The 20,484-nt window shown below is 46.0% G+C and overlaps 2 protein-coding genes across 13 annotated transcripts in view; both read left to right on the top strand.

Annotated features, from left to right (window-relative positions):
* Med8 (mediator complex subunit 8) overlaps window positions 1-13,493 on the top strand; it is a 16,111-nt gene extending 2,618 nt beyond the window's left edge. For 3 of the 9 annotated variants that reach the window (XM_015485143.2, XM_048815576.1, XM_048815580.1), the window contains exons 4-9: window positions 550-690; window positions 863-944; window positions 1,300-1,548; window positions 2,843-2,903; window positions 3,253-3,299; window positions 4,142-4,668. In XM_015485143.2, the coding sequence (XP_015340629.1) occupies window positions 550-690; window positions 863-944; window positions 1,300-1,548; window positions 2,843-2,903; window positions 3,253-3,259 (540 nt within the window). In that variant the 3' untranslated portion in view covers window positions 3,260-3,299; window positions 4,142-4,668. Of the gene's footprint in view, window positions 1-549; window positions 691-862; window positions 945-1,299; window positions 1,549-2,842; window positions 3,228-3,252; window positions 3,300-3,843; window positions 4,669-11,833; window positions 11,946-12,072 lie in introns of those variants that run through there. The other 6 variants (XM_015485146.2, XM_048815579.1, XR_007352056.1 and 3 more) reach the window with 5 other exon arrangements.
* A 2,211-nt stretch (window positions 13,494-15,704) lies between these two features.
* Window positions 15,705-20,483, top strand: Elovl1 (ELOVL fatty acid elongase 1). Of its 4 annotated transcripts, none has more exons than XM_015485136.2 (8): window positions 15,705-15,858; window positions 18,346-18,403; window positions 18,587-18,777; window positions 18,943-19,023; window positions 19,151-19,207; window positions 19,291-19,396; window positions 19,480-19,616; window positions 19,745-20,483. In XM_015485136.2, the coding sequence occupies exons 2-8, from the start codon at window positions 18,358-18,360 to the stop codon at window positions 19,964-19,966; spliced, it is 840 nt and encodes a 279-aa protein (XP_015340622.1). In that variant the 5' UTR covers window positions 15,705-15,858; window positions 18,346-18,357; the 3' UTR covers window positions 19,967-20,483. The 4 variants fall into 4 exon arrangements, with proteins under 4 accessions (XP_015340622.1, XP_015340625.1, XP_015340620.2 ...); XM_015485139.2 differs by lacking the exon at window positions 15,705-15,858 and adding an exon at window positions 17,511-17,697; XM_015485134.2 differs by lacking the exon at window positions 15,705-15,858 and having other exon boundaries at window positions 18,327-18,403.
* The last annotated feature ends 1 nt before the right edge of the window (window position 20,484 follows it).

Here is a 20,484-nt window from a genome sequence, read left to right on the forward strand (position 1 = left end):
GAGGGAGAGAGAGTGGGGAGGGGGGATGGTGGAGGATGGGAAAGGCCGCGGAGCACAACAGACACTAGTATGGCAATATGTAAATCAATGGATGTGTAACTGATGTGATTCTGCAATCTGTGTATGGGGTGAAGGTGGGAGTTCATAACCCACTTGAATCAAAGTGAGGAATATGATATGTCAAGAAATTTGTAATGTTTTGAACAACCAACAATAAAAATTAAAAAAAAAAAAATCCAGATGCTTATATCACCAAGACTTCTTCCAGTATCTGTCTTGCAAAAAAAAGTCCTTTTGTAACTTTGTCTATTCCAGTCTTTGATTAAAATGTGGCAAAGAGAGGAGTTTAATTTGCCCTTAAGTATGGTATAGATAGCCATGTGAGGAGACAGAAATCATAAGTAGAGGGAAAGAGACAGTGTTCTAAGAAGCTAGATATTGTGTTTCAAGTTGTTTTCCCTGAAAATGCACTGTTTGCCTATAGAAAGGAAATAAGGCTAGATCGAATTCTTGGAGTACATGGTAGGATCAATAAAATCTGTGTTACAGCGGCAGACTGAAGGACGGGTACCTGTTTTCAGCCATGAGGTGGTCCCTGACCATCTGAGAACCAAGCCTGATCCTGAGGTTGAAGAGCAGGAGAAACAACTGACAACAGACGCTGCCCGCATTGGTGCTGATGCAGCTCAGGTTGTACTAAGTCACTGCCCTGATGATTCCATCTCCATCCCTTGATGAGAAGCAAACATTACCACTCCTATGTAGTAGAGATACTCAATTATTGCACTAAACTGTCTCTGGAAGAAATTCTCCATAGTCGTTTCCTATTTATTTTAATCACTGCACCATTTGTATGTTACAGAAGCAGATCCAGAGCTTGAATAAAATGTGCTCAAACCTTCTGGAGAAAATCAGCAAAGAGGAGCGAGAATCAGAGAGTGGAGGTAAAGAAGTATTGGTGACAGAGGGAGACGTGTATAATAAGATGACTGGAATAGCCATGGTGGTTTGGGTGGTAATAAAATGAAGACACAGAATGAACTGCTTAGGAAAGGGTTTGCAACCATACTGCTAGCCTTTTGTGTTTAAGGCCAGCCCTGAAGCAGGTAGAAGAAATGGCAAAATGAAAAGGGAAAATTTGAGGATAGGTTGGAGGGTATTCTGACTTTTCCTCTGGACTGTGAGAGTCTAGATGATGCTGAAGTCAGAACTCCAAACCCTGGCAATCTGCAGGCCCTCCAGCTGCTAGGTTCAGACCTAGGACCAGATGTATACTTCATGGTCCTCCTTTTTCTTCAGGTCTCCGACCAAACAAGCAGACCTTTAACCCTGCAGACACCAATGCCTTGGTGGCAGCTGTTGCCTTTGGGAAGGGTCTGTCTAATTGGAGACCTTCAGGCAGCAGTGGTCCTGGCCAACCAGGCCAGCCAGGAGCTGGGACAATCCTTGCAGGAACCTCAGGATTACAGCAAGTACAAATGGCAGGAGCTCCAAGCCAGCAGCAGCCAATGCTCAGTGGAGTGCAAATGGCTCAAGCAGGTCAACCTGGTAAGGTGGCAAGGGTGGAAATGTAATTGACTTTGAACAGGGGAATAGAGATGATCAGGATTATCTAGGCTCCCAGCATCCCCAGACCTGGGGGTTTTCTCCTTTGCATAGTGACTCAGAAAACAATTTTCAGCAGTAAAAATTCTCATCTGAAACTCTGAAGCAGGCATCAGAGAGTAAGGAACAACTTTGAGTAGGAGAAACTGCTCTCAATTTCTACCCCATCTCATACCTCTTTCTCAACTGTCCTGTCCCATTTACTCTGGAGATTAGGTTTGTGGTCAGTGTCTCTTTGTGGGTAGAAAAATCAATGGTCAGCTAGCTGTGGAGTGCTCTCCTGTAACCCCAGTGATTTAGGAGGCTGAGGCAGGAGGATTGCTTAGGGCCTCACAGCAACTTAGTGAGGCCCTAAGAAACTTAGAGAGACCCTCCCTCAAAATAAAAAATAAAAAGGGCTAGGGATGTAGGTCAGTATGTAAGTGCCCCTGGGTTTAATCCCCAGTACCAAAGAAAAAAGAAAATCAGTGGTCAGACCTTACTTAATCAAGGTTATTTGGAAGATGCATCAGGAATTGACAAGGAGGCAGTTTTTTGTTCCTACTGGTATTATTTTCTTTGTATCCTGTCTCTCTTGCCTTCCTGCCTTCTCTTGTACTCACTTTTAGTAATTAAGAGAATAGTCTGGAAGAATTCAGATGCAAGCAGCAAGAAGAGTTATTTCTTACATGCTGTCTAGGAAAAAAGACAACAGAATCAAGAGAAAACATAGCCTTTTTTTCTTTCTTTCTTTTCTTTTCTTTTCTTTTTTTTTTTTTTTTGTGTGGTACTGGGGATTGAGCCGGGGGCACTCTACCACTGAGCTATATGCCCAGCTGTCTTTTTTTTTTCTTTGAGCTAGGGTTTTGTTAAATTGTTCAGGCTGGCCTGAAATTTGCAATCCTCCTGCCTCCTGAGTAGCTGGGATTACAGATACATACCACTGTACCTGGCAAGAATACAGTACTCTTACCTGTAACACTGAACAAGGATCACACAGGTTTATGTGTCTTTTCTAGGAGTAGATAAGCAGGACACCTCTCCCACTATTCTCCCAAATCACCCCTTTCCTCCTAGATACCTTCAGGGAGGGAGCTGGTGAAGAACCACACCTCTGATCTCTGCCAACCAGGGTCAGATGCCACAGGGGTTCTGCAATGATAAAGGAGATGGCAGGAGGGAACCTGAGAAACGACATTTCTGGTTTATTGTGAAAGTCTTGCCTTGCTTCAGATGTCTTTCTTCGTATTCCTTTTAGGGAAAATGCCAAGTGGAATAAAAACCAACATCAAATCAGCTTCAATGCATCCCTACCAGCGGTGAGTGTGAACAGCAGCCTCTAGTACCAGGTGATCTTGCACAGTTGTACAGTCATATTACCTTTGCTCAAGGCTCACCTAGATGGGTGCAATAAACAGAACATGGGCTTTCAGCAACAGACAGAGCCCAGCTCCACTGGTGACTACTAGCTATATGACTTTGGGCAACAGACCTAAGTTTTCTGAACCTGTTTTCTCATTTGTAAATGGTGATGATACCTACCTCATAGGGTTGTTATGAGGATTAAAATGAGAAAATGACTGTAAAACATTTAGCACAGTATATGAAGTAATGGGTGCTCAATAAATGGTTGTTTTCATAGCCACTTCTTCACTCTGCCCTCCACAGTTCTTGATCCAGAACCCACCTGATGTGCTGCTATTCCATTGTCAATGGTGAGCTGATGAACCCAGAATCAAATAAGCCTGTGCTTATTTTGTGCTACTAGAAACAGTAACAGCCTGGATGTCCTTTGAGGCATATTGGCTCTCAGGTGTCTCCACTCAGGTTCCACCCTGCTGTCCCTCTAAGGTTCAGATGAAGAGACTTCTGGGTGGGGACAAACCTTCTACCTACAGCTGTAATGAAACTTAGGCCTGTCCATCTCTGAAGGCAAGTTAAATTCTTATATGGGAAATACATAAAAATCCTCATCTTTTATCCCATCTTGTACACATGAAGGAGGATATCAAGGGGCCAGGCAAGACTGTGTGAGAAAGGGTTTCTCTGTAGCACATGTAAATCCCCTTCTTCCTCTTATTTTGGAGGAAGAGGTGATTGCCCTTCACACTGTCTTCAGGGTTTAGTTTGTATATAATTGTGCCTTGATCCTGCACGCTGGTCAGGATGGTTTTCCTCCATTAAATTAACTCTATGGTTTAGGTAAGAGCCAGATCAATAGTGGGAGCGGGCAGCCCAATAGCATTGCCTACTTTATAGAGTTGAAGAGCAGAGTGTGTTTGGACAACCAGCCTGTGCTGCCTTTCTCAGTACTCCTTTGTGAGCAAGCACAGAGATTGAATCAGCTGAAGTGGACCAAAGGATTTCTCTATGAAATAAAGGTATTTAAATTGATATTAACTAGCTCAGCAATTTATGAGAGCCAATATAGGGATCAGAGACAATTCCATTAGTGAGTGCTACAAGGCAATTCAAATTTTTTTTCTCTATAAAACATTAATCTTTAATTAGCTTTGCACTAGAAACCCTGAGACTTTCTTACTTCTCATCCTTCCAGCTGCCTTTCCTGTTCTGTCACACTGGTACTTTGGCCTTTGATTGGTACCAAACAGCACTCTGCCAGGCTGTGGCAGCAGAGGCCAGGACAAGTGGTCCTAGTTGTCACCTGTTGCTGTCCCAACAAGATGCGGAATGATGTCCATAAAGCTTAGTGACCACAATACACTGCAGTAGGGGAGTCCTGTCATCAGCTCTGAGGCAACACCAGACCTTTCCCCCATTTGAATAGTCTGGCCCATTAACCCAGTCATGTGTTGTTTATCTTCTCACCTTTTCCCTTCCCACTGGAAACATCAGAGCTAACTAGGATATTGGACAGAGCTCCAGCCATACTTCTATAAAACCCTTGGAGCAACTTTTGGTGACTTTCTCCTTTACTTCACCAGTGGTACAAACCCTATGTTTCTTTGTTGTCTCAGCCTGATACCGACTTCATTCACATAAAGCTATTAAAGTGGATTCTGTGTCCTCCAAGAACAAATATCCTCCTGTCCCAACAAAAATAAATGTACAACTTTACCTAAATCTTTTGCCCTTAAGCAAAGATTTTACTTCTTACTCTGGAGTGCTCATACCTAAGTATTAGTCATTCTGCGAGTACATGCTCTCTTTTCCACCCCACCCCCCGCCTGAGGTACATGCTTTCATTTCCACCTTCCACCTCTGGGTACACAAAGCTGTCACATCTCCCACTTGGGGGCCCATACAACCCAGAATCCAGAATGGAGAGAATGTATCTCTCCTAACAGTCCCTAAGGAGGGACTGTATATGGAGTTTCCTTTGAAGAAGAGAACATGATATGCTTACCTGCTCAGATTTAAGATTTGCAAAAGCTGACCGGTGGCCTACTCTGGTAGTTTCTCTGTTTCTTACTGTCCTGTTTTGCTCAGGGATTGTACTTTCTCCTACCCTTGGGGCCCAGGGAGAAAGGGATTAGGCCTTGTTTCCCAGGTTGTTTCTGGGATGGAGAAAGAAGCAACAGCTGTGAAACCTCAAGTACCACAGCACAGTTCATCCCACAAAAGATGGAGGCTTATTGAATTAATGTCAGCCTAATGCCCATTGCTTAGAACCTCTCCGGTTCTACCTTGAGGCTGGGATTCGGTCATTGCTGAATCTCCTTTTCTTCATTGCCCAGGTTGCAGTGTTCTCTTCCCCTCCCTGTATGTATTGCTTCTCTACTTAGCTGGCTTACCTTACTCAGCCATGAGCTTTTTTGGGAAACGGCTAAGATAGGTTGTAGCCAAGTACTCCTTCCCACTCCATAATGGGTCCCACCATTGGGCCTGAGCTGGAAGGGATGTTATAGCCCACCTCCTGTCATGCTGCTGGAGAAAAGAAGCTGAACTCTGCAGGAATGCCCCAGTGCAAAGCTGGGCCCCTTTCCTACCCCCTTTCCACCTCCCCCAAGCAGCTGGAAACAACCTCTCCTTTTGTCTGAGTTTCTTGTACAGAATAATCCTCCTTATGGACAATGTATTCTCTGTGTCCCATGGACACAGGAGCCGTGTGAGCTGATCCCAGCACCAGGCAGGACGGAGGCTGAATCCTTCCAAACGCCCACCCTGGGTCAGCTCCTAGAGGAACTACTAAAGGGTGAATATTTTCTTCTGTCTGCCTCAGATTTGGGGGGATAGCCTATTGCAGTTTAGCATTGGCCAGGACCAGAGTTTTCCTTTTTTGCTCAGCCTTGAGAGTCCACAGTCCCAATTTAAGGATGTTTGATGTGGTTTTTGCCTGAAAGTCTCAAATGCATAGGGGCACGGGGCTTGGTGGTGCACTCTTGTAATCTCAGCGACTTGAGAGGCTGAGGCAGGAGGATCCCAAGTTCGAGGCCAGCCTCAGCAACTTAGTGAGACCCTATCTTAAAAAATTAAAAAAGGGCTGGGGATGTGGCTCAGTAGTTAAATACCTCTGGGTTCAATCCTATTACCAAAAAAAAAAAAAAAAGAATAGCTAGCACTTGGAAAGGGTTTGCAGATAGCACTTTCTGATTAGAACAGAAGGCAGACTCTATCACCGATCAGGACCATGGTGCTTTATCACTTTGACATGTCCCTCAGGACAAACTTTCTCTCTTCTTGTTCTTGAGCTCCCATGTATCACTGAGGCAGATCATGGGTTCTTTATGTGGTCTCTTGATAAGTTATATACTCTCAGGATATCAGCTACCATTTGCACATGGCAACTTCCCTGGGCACAGCATGGAAAAAGCTTCTGAATTCCTGGAACTTAATTTTCTTGCCTGAGTGATCCCAGAGATCTTTCTAGCTTATCAGGCTCTGACAGTAATTCTCAAGCCTCTGGTCCCCAGGAATATTTTTGTTTTCTTCACTGTAGGACCATGATACTTGATAGGCCACTGTTTTCCTAAATTACCCCTAAGTCTCTCAGACTGCTATAAACTGCTCCAAAGTTCCCTCTCTGTTGCCTACAACTTTATATATCAGCATCCTTCTAGATCATTTTCTTGGCCCTGTTTTCTAGCTTTCATATCATTCTCTGGTGAAGATGCATCAAAGAGGTGGTTAAGTTACCGAAGAGGTACAGGTATGACAGTGGTCACCTTCCCACTCTGACATCTCTCTTTTCTCTGGGAAAGAGATTTGTAAAGAGAGACTCCTTTGGTATAGGCAAGAAATTTTACTTTTTAATGACAGTGACCTTCTTTACTAGATGAAATATAAAATTTTCTGGGCCTTTTCCTCCTCTCTCTGCTACTATACGGCCTTTTCTCACTCTCACCCTAATTTCCTAGTTTGTGCTCCATTTGATTCTTCATCGTGTTTGCCCACACCCCACATGTAGACCATCCTTTGTTCTTTTTGCTAATTTTCCTGGGCAAAACCTATTGTCATGGACCTAGTTAATGTTGTTTTAGTTAGTGTCTCTTCCATATTAAAAATCCTTCTTGACCCTGTATAGTCTCTCATTAGCTCACTCACAGGCATGCTCTTGAAAAAAAGAGCCTATAACAACCACCATCTCTTCTACCTCCCTATGTTTCAGCCCCTGTAGTTGGGCTTCTGCTTCCACCATTTTTCTGAAACAATATCAAAGACTGTTGTTGATCTAATGGCTAAATAATGAGTTTTCCCCAATTCTTATATTAATATCTCCATTGCATTTAACAATGCTAACCATTTCCTTTACGTCTCTCTCTCCCTATTTGGCTTGTATGGCATGCGTTGTCCTTGTTCTTCCACCTCTTTGTACATTCCTCCTCTGCAGTTTTTGGACTTCTATACTTCTGCTTGCTTCTTGAATGTGGCCATTCTCTGGAACTCATTCTCAATCTTCTTTTCTTCTTATATTACCCACTTTCTCTGTGACCACCATTTTTATGTGCATAAGTCAAACTAAGTTTTACTTTTAGTCCAAACCTCTTTGCTTAGCTGCAGATTCTAGTTGGGCATCTCTACTCACATGATCCACAGGTACCTCAGGTTATAGATGTCTAAATCCAGTCATCTTTTCCTCTGTATCTGTTTCTCTTCTAGTTTTTCTGGGTGTTACCTAAGCCAGGAATATGGAAGCCATTCTAAACTATTCTCCTTCCATGTTCCCAGCTAGTCCCCCTTTATAGCAAATCAGATACCAAATCCTATCAAATTCTGTCTTCAATATCCATCCATCCTGTCCCTCTGAGTCTCTCCATAAAATTATTATTCAGACTCCCTATCTCCAGATCTTTCTAAACAAATCTCATCCCATACTCCCTTGATTAAAATCCTTTTGATAGTTCAGTCCCTCCGTTTCTCAAACTGGAGTCCACATAACCTGGCAGATTCATAGGCATACTGAAAGTCACAGGATGAAATTATCCTAAAATTTTCATTTGAGGGTAAATAATTTAAAGTGGAATGGAAATTTAGCATGCATGCAGTAGTAAGAGAAAATAGATGTCAAAGAATTCCTGCTAGTCTGAAGGGCTTCAAGCTAAGATACCACATTCCCTGGGGATTTTTTTTTTTTTTTTTGAGTCAGGGACATAACATTCACTTCAATGGAAAAGTTTTAAAAGTAACTCACATTTCCTGGAAAGGCAAGTAAGATTCTGTGATCTAACCCCCTGCCTCCTCCTGACTTATCCTCTACATTGTCTTGCTCTCCACTTAATTCCAAAAACCATATAAACTGCTTACAGTTTCCTGAATGTAATAGGCTCTTTCAAATCTCTATTCCTTTATCCACACTGTTCCTCTGCTTTGCTCTATTGTTCTGTCTGACTAATACCCAATTATCTTTCACAACTTATCTCACAAGTCACCCCCCAGTGAAGCTTTCCACCGTCCCAGTCTGTTCACAACTCAACACCACTCTCACCAGGAAAGGTCAGTTACATCCTGTTTTATGCTCCTCTTTTGTACCCTGTACACTGCATATTCTGGCTCCTGCTGCACTTTATTGTCCCTCAAGTTTAAGCACACTGAACTGTTAGAGTTTGAATCAGTTCTCCCACCTGAGAACTGACTGATCTTTGGCAAGATAATGTGTGTGTCTGGTATACTATAGCATCTGGCCCATCATAAACACTAACAGTGTTAGTGCCATTACAATTATTTCTGTTATGATTTGACTTCAGAGAGGTAGTCTAAAATAACATTTTGGTTGAAAGAGCAGGTTCTAGTGCTAGAATTGCCTGGGTTCATGTCTTACCCCAGCCACTTACTAACTGTAACCTTGGGCAAGTTAATTTATCTATGACTCTTATTTTCTTATTTCTGTGAATAATAATAATAGTGGCTATTTCATGGGGTTGCTGCAAGGTTTAAGTGAGTTAAATGCTTAGAATGGTGCCTGGGAGTAGGAGGAATTCAGTATACATTAGCTGTCCCCAGGATAGAAGCTAGAAATTTGCTCTCAGTAATTGTTGCTTGAATAAATGATTGACCAATCCCTCTAAGAGGTTGTAACCTCTCCCTCTACACTCCCTGTGCTGATGCTTCAGGAACTGTCCTCAGGAGACACCTTTTGTGCAGAATTCATTCCCTATGATAACTCCCTAGCAACTAGTGCAGAGGGGATATGAGGATATTTTTATATTGGATTGCCTGACATGAGGAATCAATTTTTAATCTAATTTCTCCCACTTATTTGTTGTCTGTGTTTTTCTCTTAAGTCCCAGTTTGGTATTAAATTGTGTTATTTCAGTTTGAGCACAAATTACAAGCTCCCTCACCATTTTTCATCATTTCTGAATAGTATTTCCTCGCTGTTCAAACCAGTTAAAGGCTCGTTCCAGTCCTATATTCTCTCCCAGAGGGACTCTTCATCACTCACAGTTTCTCTCTCTGCAGTTGTGATGAGTCCCTGCCTCCCTTGTCTGGGCTTTCCAGTTGGGGCTCAAGTCTTCCTGATTGGCCATGTGTAATTCACTGGATCAGAACCAGAGCTCCATGCTTGCTTCTCTTCCCCTCAAACTCATCACCAGTCCTTCAGACTGTATTTTATGGCATCTTCCACCATTCTTTTTTAAAAAATATTTTTAGTTGTACATGGACACAATACCTTTATCCCTGAGCTGCAACCCCAGCCCCTTCTACCATTCTTACTACTTTGCTTTTAAGTGCTCTCTGTTACAGTCATAAGAAAATAAATATCCACAGGCCATATGCTGCCTCACCCCTCCGTGACTTGACATGTTCTACCCACTTGGAATGTCTGCCTTCTCTTTCCTGCTTCTACCTGGTGGAAAATTCATCCTTCCAGTTCAAGTGTCACCTGCTCCTGTAAAATCTTCATAATCTCTTCCCTGTATACTTGATCATTCTTCAACTACCTCTCCTGTACCTCTACACACTTCTTTATAGCACTCAAAATTCTATGGTAATTTATTTTTTATAAGTTCAAATCCTGGCCTGGATACTTACCCACATATGACCTTAGGCAAGTTGCTTTACTTCCAAGAACCTTAGTTGCCACCTCTGTAAAATAGGATTATAGTACTGACCTCAAAAGTATGGAGCATATTTCAAATAAAATTCAAACCTATAAGTACTCTTAATTTTCTATAGGATTAAGTCCAAGCTTCTCAGAAGGGCATACAAGAGCCTTCCAGCAAACTGTCAGTGCTATTACCCTATTCTCTCTCCTGAGAAATCACTTTTGTCTGGTGATATATTGGACTGTTCTGATTGTGACACATTACAATTAAATTAGTTTAACCAAAAAAAAAATAAAGATCCAATCATATTTGGGTTATGCAAATGATTTCAGATGGGCTCAGGGGCTCAAATGTCTGAGCTCTGTCTCTGTATTTCTCCATTCCACATCATTATATCTCATCTCATGGGAAAACTTTGGGTTTGCCAGGGTTAAATGCCATTTAGATTGGATTAATGGGGGCATGGGGAAGGACACCAGGATTAATGAACTAGAGGAGTCTAGGAGGAAAACCTTAAATGAAAGCGGAGATGGGAGAGTGAATTCAGCCTTCACAGTATGCTTTGTATGTTTTCATCTATACAGAGAATCCTGAGATTTCTATTTTTTCTCCTGTCCCTTCCTTTCTCCTGAATTTAAAATTACTGTTTCTGTTGTCTGCTAAAATGCACCATCTCACCTCAAACTCAGGATAACCCAGATTGCTTTCTTTTTCTCCATTTGCTCTATGTGAGTTATCCAACTTGCCAGTCTTGTTTAGTTTGGGATCCTCTCTCTGCTCTTCCCCCACTTTCCACCGTTGGTCTAGGTCAGGCCTTATTGTGTCAGGGTAGTTCCGCTGTGGGGATCCCCAGCTGGTCTCTTGATGATAAACCTACTGTCACCAGGTTTGTCTTTCAAAACCTAACCAGGATCATATCAGCCTCCTACTCAATCTTCAGGGACATTCCCTGTACAAATTAAATTCTTCACTTTTTATCCAAAACACTTCATGATTTCAACCTACCTTTAACCTTCTATCATAGGGAGGCCTTTCATTCACTGCATCTTTTAGACACACTGAGTCCCCTTCCGTTATACTGTGCCTGTCCTTGCTTTCCTGAGTTGGTTTCTTTGTCCCTGTATTTTCCTCAGCCAGAAATACCTGTGTTGCTTCCACCTTGCTTGCTATGTGATCTTGAGCAAACCCCTCAACCTCTCTAATTCTATTATTCTACTAAGAGGCAATAATTGCATTGACCTTACAGGAATCAATCACAAGAGCATATGGAAAGCAGTTGGATGCATGATTTTCAGAGAATGTACTCTTGGCCCTTCTCACATATATTCTGGGTCTTTCTAGCTCCTTCATCCTGATAACCTGCCTTGGTTGTTTCCTAACAAAAAGCCTCCCTCTTTTCTCTCCAGAGCTTTTCCTGCAAGTTTTGTCTCATTCCATCCCTCTTCCTGAGTTTCTTCAGTTCAAGGAACACGAAATGATATCTACAATGTGTGGCACTGGCTGTCCACTGATGGAGCAGACCTTTCCCTGACTTTTTAGGGGTCCAGGCATGCCTTCAAATACCAAATGATGAGTGTTACATGTAGTCTCTCCCTTCTGGCCAGATGTCTTTCCAGACCCAGTCCCTTCAGCCAAGATCTCAGGCAGAGGACGCCAGTTAGCTGACTGAGGCCCAGGGATGCACAGAATAATTAACTGGTGAACCCTTTGCCCTCAACTTTGCTCCCTGTCCTCATGGGCTTACCCTCCCCTCAGCTTCTCTGTGTGGGTACTATGTAGGAAATGCTCCTTGTCTTTTACAGGATGGGGATGGGAGAAGTTTGAATGCCAACCAGAGGCTGCATTCATTCCCACCTGGACTTCTATGGCCCTCACCAAAAACCCTTAGGTCCTGTTGTTCTTAGCCGACTGCCTGTGAGTCCCATTTACTATTCCTTCCACTGTTCCACCCACTCACTCATGAACATGTAGGAATGTTTTTTTTCCATTTCTTCCTGTCATTTCTACTTCTCTGACCCTTTTAATTTTTGTGCTAATACAGAGCCTCAAACAATCATGGGAGCAGAGTTGATAGAGTTCATACAGGCTGGACCCTTGGAGAAACTCCACTGGTTTACCTTCTGGGAAAAGAAAACAGAAGGGCCCCTTCAAGAGAAGTGAATGGAGAGTGAGTCACACAGGGTGGAACTTTGAAGTCATCACTTCACTTCCCATGAGTCAGGAAGACTCTAGGAAGGATGTGGAATTTTAGTTGTTGGACTGAGTATTCTTTCCCCATACCGTGGGCCTTCATCCTTATCAAACCTGTGGATTCAGTTTCCCTAGTTCATTAGCCCACTGTGGTTTGGTTTTCCTTGTATCCAGGTAGAAGAAAGCATGGCCTTGAACCTAGTTTTCCTGCAGATTCCAAAGAGTCCCATTTCTGCTGTCCTGCCTCCCATTTCCTGAGCTGGGTTGGGGAGCATCCTCTTCACAGTCTCCCATCTAGAGGGGCCAGTATCTCTGCCCAGTGCTTGCCATCAGCTGTACCAGACTTTTACCATTTTTCAGAAACTCTTCATCCTATAATCCTGTTCAGCGAATGCCTCACCTTCTGACAAAAGAGAAAATAGACTTCTTCAAATAAAAACTCCCTCAGTCTCCTTCCAGCCCACTGACAGACACTCTTCTCTTCCACATATTTTAGTCTGCAAGGTATTCTTAGCCAAAGACCAATCCCGCCACATGTGTTGGAGTTCAGTGCCTTGTTCCACACAGCATATAAACATGCTCCAGCCTCTTCCTATTGGAAACAACCCTTAGGATCAATCTGGGATTGAGAACCACATGCTGATATTTTAAAAGTTTCCCAGCTGTTGCTGAAAATATAAACAATAAAATCCAAACGTCTTACCAGGGCTACAAGGCTCTTCATAAACTAACTCCTGCCTACATTTCCTACCTTTACCAATGCACTCTGAGCTGGAGCGCTACCAAACTACTTACAGAGTTGCCCAAACCTGCCATATTTTTTGCTTCTGTGTGTGTGTGTCCCTCTGCTTGGAAAGCCTTTCCCTGCCATCTAGAAAGTGCTCTAATGTTCAACTTTAGTGTCATTTCTTTGAAGTCTTCGAAAGTAACCTTCATGCTGTGTGAAGGCGCCCCCCCCTTCCCCAATGCTTTCATAACCTTCTGGGTTTATCTCTTCAGCTGAAACTTACCACATACTACTCTAGTTGTTCATGGATATGCTCATCTTCCCCATGGTGAGTGTTTGTAGGAACTACAGAGCCATGGAAATGCCACTTGGTAGACTTGAGTCTATATTAGATATTGGAAGATGCTTTCTCTCAGGAGCAGGACAAGGCTGAATAAAGTGTCTTTGAGTACATTCATTCATGTAGGCACTCAACATTTACTGAGGACTTGCCATGGTCATTTACCAATGTAATCCAGGTGAATAAATCTATAGATGAAGAAGTATCCTGTCACTACTTTGTCTGGCCTCTGGAACAGTCTCATCATCTATAATAGTCTGCTTTGTCTATCTCTAGTGGACTCTCATGACTGACACTTAAAACCCCTCAGTAGCTTTCTCAGAACAGTTCTTTGCACACAGTAAGTGTTTAGGAAATATTTTAAATGAATGCTCACAAATCCATATACAAATATGTACCTTCTTCATATATGGGCTTCTTCCTCACTTTGCCAGTTAAATGTTGAGACAGAAACAATGCTACGTATTTCACATGGTTTATCTCCTTTTATCTGCACAATAATTCTATGAAATAAGTGTTGTTATGGTTCCCATTTTATTGAGGTTTCAAAATTTACCTAAGGTCATATAAGTACCAATTGAAACATTAAAACTCAGGACTTTGGAGTCAGGTGTGACCTCAAAGCCACTAGAATATATCTGGAAGACATTAGGACTTCAATAAATATTTATTGGCTCCATGAATACTGCTTTCAAGTGGAGGGGAGTGGAAAGGTTTTTGAATTATTTCCCTTTCTACTTGATTCTGGGTCCCTTGGTCTCTTTCCTTTTTCACATTGTCCCATTCACTCTAACATCCACTCAGAAAACATTATAAAGGTTCAGCTGAGTGGGTCAGATGATAGATTGTATTGATACTTGAGATGTCTCAAGTATTGCCCCTGTTGAGAGGAGCTTGTAGTTGGGGTTGAAAATTACATTAGAGTAAAATCATGGGAGGAAGAGAAAGTGACTTACTGGCTGGGAGACTGGACTGTGCTTTTGTGCTGAGCCAGTGGGTAAGGCTTGAGGGTAAGGGAGTATGAAAGACATCTTGGGGGATGGTAAAGCACTGGTATGACTCAGGAGGGTGACAGAGGTAGAATAAGAAGACTAGGTAGGGACTAGATCAGGTTGAACCCTAGCATACAATGCTAAGGAGTATGAGTTCTTTGAATACTTGGATTCTTTTGCCATTTTCTTAAAAGTGCAGGTACTAATGGGTTGGGTTAGATCTGTACTTTAGCTTTTACTTCTTATCTAAAGTCTAGGATGAAAATTCCATGTGGCTACATCCCATCATTTATGAACATAGTATTCCTCCCAGCTACCATCTTTCCTGAGTTCTCTCAATTCTGTCCCTATTTACAGCATCCAATTTTACAAGCAGTTATTGGATCACTGTATGCAAAGCACTGGCCAGGAGCTGCTGGAGGTATAGGTTTCATGAAACCTGGTTCTTGGCCAGAATAGTTAAGTCTAGTTGATGAATGTGAGAGGATCAGGCCAGGTAGTATAGAGCTGACAATTAAATACGGAGAGATATAGTACCTCTTGAGAAGTTTCCACATAGACAATGTGTTTCCTCCAATTTTATCAGGTTCTTCCCAGGTCCTGCTGTTGTCTTTCACTTGGTCTCTCTTCATTACCCTCCTTGGTCACCTAGACTATAAACCCTGAGTCCAGGGACACTGTCAACAGAACCTAACATGGTCTTACACATTGTAGGTAGTCAATGTATATTTGATGAATGATTGACACAAACCTGATAATAGTCTTGAAATCTTCAATTTCTCCTCTGCTTCTAGAATAAAAATCAGACTGCCCCTTTGTCTTCAAGACCTTCTAGGTTATGTCACAGCCAACTTCACTTCCTTTTTCCCCTTTCACTACCTTGAAGGCCAGTTTAGCCAGTGATTCACAGTTCTTGCCCGGGGCCACTTGTATTCTCCCACCTCCGTTCCAGGAAATCCTCTTGGCGGCTCCTAATGCTAGGACTCATCCAAGTTTATTGGATCGGTGAGAAGGCATCGGTAGCCAGTTGCTCCCTCCCGCTAAGCCCTCCCAGACACCCCAATAAACCCCTAGCCCGCCTGGCCGGCCGGCCCCCTTCGAGAACAGGGCTGAATCCTAGAACTTCCTCCCAGAGTCCTAGCAGGGCCTGCCATCAGACGGCGGGTGTTTGTTGGTGGACTGGTCAGAGGGCCGAGGATGGGACCCGTCGGGTGCTGGACGTCAGAAGAAGCAGGGTGCTCCCAAGGTGGACCAGGCCGCAGGCACCAGCCGCGGTCGGCTGGGAGATGCGAGGGAAGGGGTGGGGAGCCGGGCTGGGTGTGCTTCCTGCCCCGGGATCTGGCGGCCCGCCCCTGCCCCCGCCCCTGCGGCCCAGCCGGCGCTGGACGGCCCCTCCTGCCTGGGCTGGTCGCCCAATCAGCAGGCGCCCCCCGCCCGGTCCGCCCCTCCCCCTCTGGTGACAGAAAGTCGGCCCAGCAGATGAGGAAGTGGCAGGCAGGATAGCCCCTGGGGACTGCTCTCTGGCCCTGCTCCCCCCACCCCCCGAGTCCTCCACCGCTGTCCGCCTGGCCCCCACTGGTGAGTCTGGACCTTCCACAGCTCCCCACGTGCCGGCGCCCCCTGCCTGGCAGGCCCGGCTAGCCTTGCCCTGCCCTGCCCTGCCCTGCCCAGCCCAGGCTATGGGCGAGGCTGTTCCTGGGGCGAGTGGGTGGGAGGTCCCAGCTCCTGGGGCCGGGCTTCACCAGCTCCCTCCCTCCCCGCCCCCCCTCCGCCCTGGTCCCCCGTTTGCTCACACCTAGGCCTTTCTCCACCGCCTTTTGGTCTTGGCCCTCTCCCTCCCCTCCTCTCTTCCCTTCCCCTTCCTTTGCCGTATCCTTTTCCCTTCCATCCTTCTTAAGGGAAGGAAGGAAGGAACTGGCTAAGCTCCCCTGTGAGGGACACACCCAGATTTTCCTCAAGCTTGTGGAGAGGTCCTTCCCAGAGGCCTGGAGTCCCTCCTGACCTCCAGGGTGCCTGTTCGAGTGCGTGGGGGTGAACTTGAGGCTGGTGGTTGAGGGAGATAAGGAGCTCGCATGTGCCAGAGTGGAGCTGTGTGAGAGCACACGCCTAAGGCTTAGGCCCTACCACAGCACAGGCCACCAACAGAGTCACTGTGCATGAAGAAATGAGGAGTGTCGCCCGCCAAAACATATCCGTGTATGAGGGAGGTGCATGTCTGCGTATGGTGTGAGTGGTCAGATGTTCTCTCACCTCCTAGTAGCTCAGCCATGTGTGAGTAACTTCCTCCCGTGGGCCTGAACCTGAGCCTGAGCCAGTGAGCATATGCTTTTGCACACAGTGCCCTGGAGCTGTGCAGGGTGGTATGTGAGTGCCAGTACCAGTGCAGTCTGGAGCAGGCGTGAGAGTGCATGTCATAGTCCACGGAGGCCTGTTGGGGTGGTGTGTGAGGCAGGGCATTTGTGGCCAGTAGGAGGTGTGTAGGTCGTGTGGATGTGTGCTAGTCCTTGGAGCTGGGCGCATGTTGTAAGAGTGTGTATGTAGAAGGCAGGGCTTGGAGACTGACCATGGTAGGTGTGCAGAAGGGTGGGATGACCTGCAGGTTTGGGGAATCCCTGTGAGATTTATGTGTGAGAGGGGCTCACGCAGCCTCTGTTGGATATCAGAATGTGTATGTCTTCATGGAGCACTGTACAAGTTGTCCTCTGGATGGAGGAAACTGGGAGCATCTAATGCCCTGGCTTTTGAGAGATTGCCTGGTCCCTCTGGGACAGTCTTATAGAGTCCCAGACTCTCCTGGGTCTAGGCAGAGGTTTTTGTGTTCCTATGAGCCCTCCCCCGACATTCCTTTGGCCTTTGAGGGGGAGGGGGCCTAGCCCATTGGGATCCCTCCCAGAGGGAGGGGAAGATTCCGGAGACCTCCTCCACTCCCCACCTCCTCACATGCCACTGGCTTCCTTGCCCCTCCCTGGAAAGGAAAGGTTCTTGTACCCATTCTGAAGTAGGACAAACTGAGAATTCATGGCTGGTTTGGGAGAGGATGCTGGGTGTGGATTTTTAGCAATCCTTGGGCCAAGGCTGGGACCAGGGCCAGGAGAAGTTTCTGGAGAACCTAGGACCTTAGCTTATCTAGCTGGTCCAGAGTGGTGGGTTGTGAGTTTGGGGCTTTACTTGACTTTCCCAATCCTGGTGGTTCCTGCTCCCCTAGGCACTGACCTGTGGCCTGGACCCACCCTCCATCCCATGCCCAATACAGCGGGGGCGGGCAGAGGGCGGGGCTGCTGCCAGATCTAGTCAGACAGGTGGAGCCGCTGGGGCAGGAGTCTCACAAGAGCCAGGCTGCCAGAGAGGAAGGGCTCTGCAAGAGAAGAGAGCCCAGCAAGCCTACGAGAGGAGAGGGGAGGAGAAGAGAGGCTGGAGGTGAGAGCCCTGGAAGGCAGAGGGGAGACCTAGGGAGAGGAAGAACCACAGACCAGTAAGGTTCTGGAAGAGACTGGGGAGGTGAGAATCTTGGCAGGGGAGAGGAGGGACCCTGGGGAGATGAGAGATCCGGAAGGGACTGGACTGGAGGGACCCTGCAGGGGAGGATAGATTGAAAGGGAGAATCCCTGGAGAGAAGAATTTCCTCTTATAGCTGGGGAGATGAGAGACTTTGACAAAGGGTGAAGAGGTTCACTGGTTCACTGGAGTTGAACTCTCTGTTGGTGAGAAGGGAGGGCTCCAGAAAGGGACCTGGAATTGAGAGGAGGGGAGGCCAGGAAGTAAAACTGTCTGAAGAGGCATCGAGAGGAGAGTAAGGTCTGGAGAGGAGAGGACCAGTGGAATAGCTCTCCCCCAGGCAGGCAGGATGTGTGGGAGCAGATGCCCTCACCAAACTGCCTTTTCTTCCCTCAGACCCCAACAATTCTTTTTACTATGTTTCTGTCCTTTTCTTAATGAGGCATCAGAATTGTTCTGTCTTTAGCCTGTTGTCTGGTTCTGTGTCTTATCTTCGTGGGTCAGGTGTGGGATGGGGATACAGACAGGATGTGTGCCTGTCTGACGTCCATCCCCCATCCCTCCCTACAGTCCCTAGCCAGGATGGAGGCTATTGTGAACTTGTACCACGAGATGATGAAGTGTGCAGGTGAGATGCTATCCAGCAGCCCTTCCCTCCCTTCTTTCCTGGGATCCTGGGATTTAGGGCTTTGTCTTAATGGAGAGTCCCTATGAATCCCTTGACCCTTTGTGACCTGACCTGAAAGGTATAGATCTGGTGAGGTTCCTTTGAACCCGTGACCCTTCCTGACTCCTTGACATTCATTCACAGATCCCCGGGTCCAGGGTTACCCTCTGATGGAGTCCCCCCTGCTAATGACCTCCATCCTCTTGACATACGTGTACTTTGTCCTCTCACTTGGACCTCGCATCATGGCCAACCGGAAGCCCTTTCAACTCCGAGGTTTCATGATTGCCTACAACTTCTCATTGGTGGCACTCTCCCTCTACATTGTCTATGAGGTGGGCCTGGATGTCTAGGCTTTAATTCCTGCCAGCAGGATAAGGGGTGGGCCAGAGGAGCAGAGCATCTCTCCTTTCCAGAGATTCAGATTCATTTCTTCAGCTAGAGATGGGAGGGATTGCTGGGAGAGGGAACTCTGGTGGTCTAATTCACACTCTTCATAGTTCCTGATGTCTGGCTGGCTGAGTACCTACACCTGGCGCTGTGATCCTGTGGATTATTCCAACAGCCCTGAGGCTATTAGGGTAAGTAAATAGGGGCTGGGGTTAGGTCTTAATCAATGACTTGAGCCCATGGCCCAGTCTAGAGAGGCTCTTGAAACAGTGGGGGGTGGGGGGGGATCCTAAGGCTGCCTTGATTGACTTTTTGCAGATGGTTCGAGTGGCCTGGCTCTTCTTATTCTCCAAGTTCATTGAGCTAATAGACACGGTAAGTAGTTATGAGATGTATGAACTGGGGAGGTGGGGAAGAAAAGCCCCTGGCTCTGAACACCTCCCTGAACTCTTTTTCAGGTGATCTTTATTCTCCGGAAGAAAGATGGGCAGGTGACCTTCTTGCATGTTTTTCATCACTCAGTGCTTCCCTGGAGCTGGTGGTGGGGGGTAAAGATTGCCCCAGGTAAGTATTCAAGGCCATTGGAGGAGTGAGCACTGGGAACCAGAGGCTCAACTCTCCTGACCCTGTTTTACTCTCTCCCACAGGTGGAATGGGGTCTTTCCATGCCATGGTAAACTCCTCTGTGCATGTTATCATGTACCTATACTACGGATTATCTGCCCTTGGCCCTGTGGCTCAACCTTACCTTTGGTGGAAAAAACACATGACAGCCATTCAGCTGGTAAGGGGTCTGCTGGCCTATAACCATCTCAACATTCCTAGTCTAGATCCTACCTTTTTGTGTAACCTATCTCACCTTTGACCCTATCCCTCAAGTCCTTACTTAACCCATGCCTTTCTCTGTCCTAGATCCAGTTTGTCCTGGTCTCGCTGCACATCTCCCAGTACTACTTCTTGCCCAGCTGCAACTACCAGTACCCAGTCATTATCCACCTCATCTGGATGTATGGCACCATCTTCTTCATTCTGTTCTCCAATTTCTGGTATCACTCTTATACCAAAGGCAAGCGCCTGCCCCGTGCACCTCAGCAAAATGGAGTTCCCAGTATTGCCAAGGTCAAGGCTAACTGAGAAGTGTGGCCTAGATAGATGCCCACCTAAGTGCCTCAGGACTGCACCTTGGGCAGCATCCTTCAGTGTCCTCCCCACCTACACCTGTGACCAGGGCTCAGGAGGTCAGGACTGAACAGGGGACTGGCCCTGCCCCCTCCCCACAGCTGGTCTACAAGGGCCACTGCTTCCATTCCTCACACTTCTGGCGGACAGCTCCAGGGATGTGGCCTCATTGCCCTCTGGCATTTCAGAGCTGGGGGCTGAAAGGGCTGGACATTTACTTCCCCCTCTCTGCTTTAAACTTGGGAGAGGAACACTCAGGGCTGGCCCCCACCAGGGTCTTGTGGCCTTTTTCCTCACACTGAAGAGGTCAGCAATAATCTGTCACTATGGACCCAGGCTCCCTCCCTCCACCCCACACTGAAGCAGGAGCTTCTGGGCCAAAGGTCAGGGTATGTGGGGGGGGATGCTGGGAATGTAGCCTGTGGAGGCTACTTACTCACTTGTGTCTTAATTAAAGTGACAGAGGAAACCAC

The sequence above is a fragment of the Marmota marmota genome, unplaced genomic scaffold, assembly GCF_001458135.2.
Source record: "Marmota marmota marmota unplaced genomic scaffold, marMar, whole genome shotgun sequence".
Taxonomy (NCBI): domain Eukaryota; kingdom Metazoa; phylum Chordata; class Mammalia; order Rodentia; family Sciuridae; genus Marmota; species Marmota marmota.